This window comes from Temnothorax curvispinosus, unplaced genomic scaffold (assembly GCF_003070985.1).
Source record: "Temnothorax curvispinosus isolate PA1 unplaced genomic scaffold, ASM307098v1 QBEX01012613.1, whole genome shotgun sequence".
Lineage (NCBI taxonomy): Eukaryota > Metazoa > Arthropoda > Insecta > Hymenoptera > Formicidae > Temnothorax > Temnothorax curvispinosus.
The window spans coordinates 241-4539 of NW_020222393.1; the positions used below are offsets into that span (position 1 = coordinate 241).

The 4299-nt window shown below is 31.4% G+C and overlaps 1 protein-coding gene across 1 annotated transcript; it reads right to left on the bottom strand.

Annotated features, from left to right (window-relative positions):
• Nucleotides 1–3048: 3048 nt before the first annotated feature.
• On the bottom strand, nucleotides 3049–4263 carry LOC112462627 (putative odorant receptor 92a). The gene is made up of 4 exons (XM_025028511.1): nucleotides 3976–4263; nucleotides 3738–3848; nucleotides 3460–3615; nucleotides 3049–3355 (listed from the first exon to the last, which is right to left on the bottom strand). Exons 1-4 carry the CDS (start codon nucleotides 4006–4008, stop codon nucleotides 3305–3307), a joined length of 351 nt encoding a protein of 116 aa, XP_024884279.1. The 5' UTR covers nucleotides 4009–4263; the 3' UTR covers nucleotides 3049–3304.
• Between the last annotated feature and the right edge of the window lie 36 nt (nucleotides 4264–4299).

The following is a 4299-nucleotide window of genomic DNA, read 5'->3' on the forward strand; positions in this document are numbered from 1 at the left end:
TCGCCAGTCTTCATCAATCAGAATTAGACAGTTTCGTACTTGATTCTTGTGAAGCAGCACGTAACTGTATTTGATTAGGCCTATTATCGAGTATAGCAAGCAACTCATGACTTTCAGCCTCAACCGAACGTCGGTCAGTATGACGAACATATAAAGAAAAGTCGGGATCATCTCGCACATGATAAAAGCAATACACACAAAAGCCACCGTAATTGTCTCTATCAGTTCCAGATGAAGGAAATTTGTGCGCGCAAATGGCCATATGCCTAACATGCGAAAGAAGAAACGACTCATCGCGAAAGCGTTTTTTATGTCGCATTCGTAATACTTGTTAGCAATCATCTTGAAAGGTAAATATTTTACAATTTTTTATACGAAGACTATCCACTTTATAATATCACGATGTCATATAGTACGAAAGCACTTCTGTAATACCCGATATTGATGCGATACGTGTCTGATCGTCACTGACCGCAACAGAGTACAGTATCCTTGGTTGGGTACAAACGTAATTCATAATTCACGTGCGCCTGCGTTTCGAGGGGAATGAAAAGCCACGTCAAGCAGATGGCTAATGTATGTATGGAGAAACTTTTCAGGAGATTGCGTGCAGATCTATTTATGATTTTTTCCTCATGGAAAGGAACAAAAAGTTTTTTTCCTGGAAGCTAGGAAAGAGTTGACGTTTCGTAAAGGAAATTTATAATAACAGTATAAGCAGAACGCAGTTGTTGACTTCGTAAGGACTTCGTAAGACTTCGTAGGAAAGTAACCGTACTTATTACGCGACTATTTCTAACAATATTGTTTGTTGGTTATTGTGAATATATCTTTGGTTAAAATGTACAGTGCATTTAGACAATAAGATCGAGTTACGGTGCTTCGTATAGAATAATATTTGATCGCGTGCCAAGCTAATGCTTTGGAGTTTTCAGTACCGCGTGCGAGATATAGGCTTCCAAGTGCGATAATGATTTCGAAGCAGAATAGAAAAATATTTATTGCACAGCTCATTTATATCATATAATACTGAAGTGCTGTTTGATACTTTTGTTAGGACAAGAAAAATTATGCAATTAATAATATATTCAATAAAGAATATATTGAAGCTAAGTCTACGTCATATTATGCCTATCACATCTAATTTCTCTATACATGTTTATGTCTTTCAAGCATATTGTAATGTTACCGATGAAATTAGTTTAGCTAGTTACAAAAAACAAACATTGACTGACAATTCATGTGTTCTGGTACATCATACGATATTTCAATCTGCTCGTATTGCGCATATTCGCGTATTGCGCGTATTGCATTCGCACGCAGAAGTTAAAGCAGCAATGTTTTCGTATATACGTGATTGATAGATATGAAATTACATGCTTGGTTGTATTTTAATATCGATTTAATATCAACTAGATGCTTTTGTTTATCTTGCAATAAAATAAAAATACGGATTATATATAGAGAGAGATAAAATAGTAACTGCATAACTTAATTAATGATTAAACTGCTTTGAAATTTTAATATATCAAATATATGTATAGTTAAACCGTACTAAGTAACGTATTTTACACACTTTTTTATGTCAAAGGAATGTATCAAAATCAAAAATACATTTAATACGTTATACTAAATTTTGTTACCATTGTGTGATGAGTTCGTAGTCGTAGCTTCAAGATGAAGACGGACATAAAACAGAAACGATCAGTCAGTTTCACGACCTAGAAAACAAGCATAAAATATCTCGCAGTTATTTTCTTATTATTTTATCATGATGTTTGAAACACATCATACCGCAATTATTCGGTGTGATATTAAGGAAAAATGTGTATATTTCACGTTCTGATTCCAACGGACATTCAATCGATTATAGTTCAAATCATGTGCTTCGGATATTTTAGGAATTTCAAATATGTTTTATGTATAATATTTTATATTATAATAAAGAGTAGTTTTTTTTTTCAGTTACTTGTGACGTAATTTTATTAAATTTAAGAATTATATAAGTTTAAGCGTGCGTTGGATTAAATAATCATAAACTACATGGAAAATGCAAACAATTCTCCAAGTTATTAAAATAAAAAGTTTTTATGTTTTATAATTATCTAATAAATATTTACTTACCTAATTATAGAAAAAACCTGTTACGGTCTTAGATTAAATCTTGGTAGCTTGGATCTTGGTTGATTGATCGTATATCATACGGTCGTGTTTCACTTATTATTATTATTTACTTATTTTTACATCTATTAAATAAATCTTGAAATATATTTATATCTGGATATTTTTCTTATTTTGTATATGTGCGTTCATTAGATGAATAAAAAGTAAATCAAAAATTATACAACAAGGTTTGTAGGAGAGAGTAGGCAAAGTGGACACTTGCAATAAGTTTAAAAAACTAGCACTTAAAACAAAGTAATTTTAATTTTTATTATTTTATACATTATAATAGAAGTTTTAAATGCAATTATTACAACTTTATAATAAATACATAAACTTTTATTGCAAGTGCTCATTTTGCCCCCACATGCCCACTTTGCCCTACTCTCCCTTATCTATTATTATAAGTACCTGACGTCTGTATGTATGTATTCTGTCTGACCGCGAACTACTCATTCGTTAGTGGACCGAATTTTTACCAAAAGTATATGAAGTAAAGATAAAATTTTCCGGGGAGTGCCATAAAGGGTATAGTTTTTTGTTATCGATTTTCTGGAAACCGGTTTTTCTAATTTTTCAGGAAAATAATTGACCGAATTTCAAAGAATTATATATGAAACGGTTGTGTTTTACTTATTATTATTACTTACTTGATTACAATTTTCAAATAAATCCCGTAATATATTTTAATTTGGATACTTTTATTCCTTATATACATTTATTTTATGAATAAAAAATAAATTAGTAAATTAAAAGTTATACAATGAAGTTTGTATACATGCAAATGTATTCAATTTTTTATTTGGAACGGAGTTATTTAAAGAAGAAAAATATTCTTTCTATATTATTACTTCTGATTTATAATTACAGACTTTTATTCTCCTACTGTTTTTTTTCTACATAATTACGATTGGTTTAAACCCTTAAACAACACAATATGATTATTACAAAAGGTCAAAGAGATGAAGTTATCGATGAGGGGAGTAGGGTGTTTACAAGTTTCATGGTAGCCTACATTTTCCGCAGGAATCTAGAGATTAACTATGCAAAATTTGGTTCAGATCAAAGAGTTTAAGAGTCAACAGGGAATGTGCACACAGACATTCTAGTTTATTTTTACATTACGATTAATTCCAAAAATTTACTCAACCGATCGAAGAAGATTTAAATATGTAAGAGACATCCTAACAATCTAAAATAAATGCATACGTAGTTATTAATTGTTCTTCTTTCTCGTAAGAACTTTGTTACTAGTTTCACTAGTACATAATTTAAAGAAGTATTTATGTTACTTACACTGCCGAATGTTCTGAGAGATAGATCAATGAAATTTCCTGCTTTAAGTTTTAATGGAGTTATAGAAATGGCTATGAGTAAAATCAATGATCGCGCTTTCGTATCCGGAAGATGATGCCATTCCAAAGTACATGCTGTTAATGCGACTTTGTCTCCCTAATTTTTATTAATTAATTACAAGCGTCAGCAATGCGAACGAAAAAAAAATAACATTCCGCTAATATTCCGCTTTATTACGGTTATTGTGCGTCTCCGACGGTGAATACCGAGCAACATACCTGATCGATGACTTGATCGCCCATGTAGCAATATATAAATACGTTGAAACCGAACATTATTAGCGCAATAAAAAATGCGCACAGTCGAAAAATATTATGATTTTCCCATTCCTGTAAATACAACAATCTTATAAATTTTTTTATAGAACGCAACAACACAACGCGGAGTACTTTGTCACATCACGTTTATCAAAATTTGTATTTTTCTTGAAACTGATCGTTACATATTTCCGCGCACCATGATCACGTAATATCCTACGAGGCATAGCATGAAAGTAGACCCCAGGACTTCTATTAAACTCGGATACTGAATGGTACTCTGCACCAATTGTAAGAATCTAAAATGTATGGCAAGAAAATTATGGAAATCGTGTTTAACAAAAATTATTAGCTGCTAATCCAAAATTTCTTCGATAATTGATGACACGTTACCCATTTTGCGTAGAACCTATCGCGTATTAAGCTCTGACATAGTCTCTAGTGAAGTTAGAATTATATTAAAGAATCAGCGAATGGACCTCATTATTGTACGCAAGAAAGAACTCACTTCCTTGTTTTAATT

Coding starts and splice junctions, on each gene's coding strand:
- LOC112462627 (XM_025028511.1), bottom strand. CDS start 4,008: ATGCTATGCCTCGTAGGATATTACGTGATCATG. Junction 3,849..3,975: donor TAGGATATTACGTGATCATG/GTGCGCGGAAAT, acceptor TTGTATTTACAG/GAATGGGAAAATCATAATAT. Junction 3,616..3,737: donor GCGATCAAGTCATCGATCAG/GTATGTTGCTCG, acceptor AATAAAAATTAG/GGAGACAAAGTCGCATTAAC.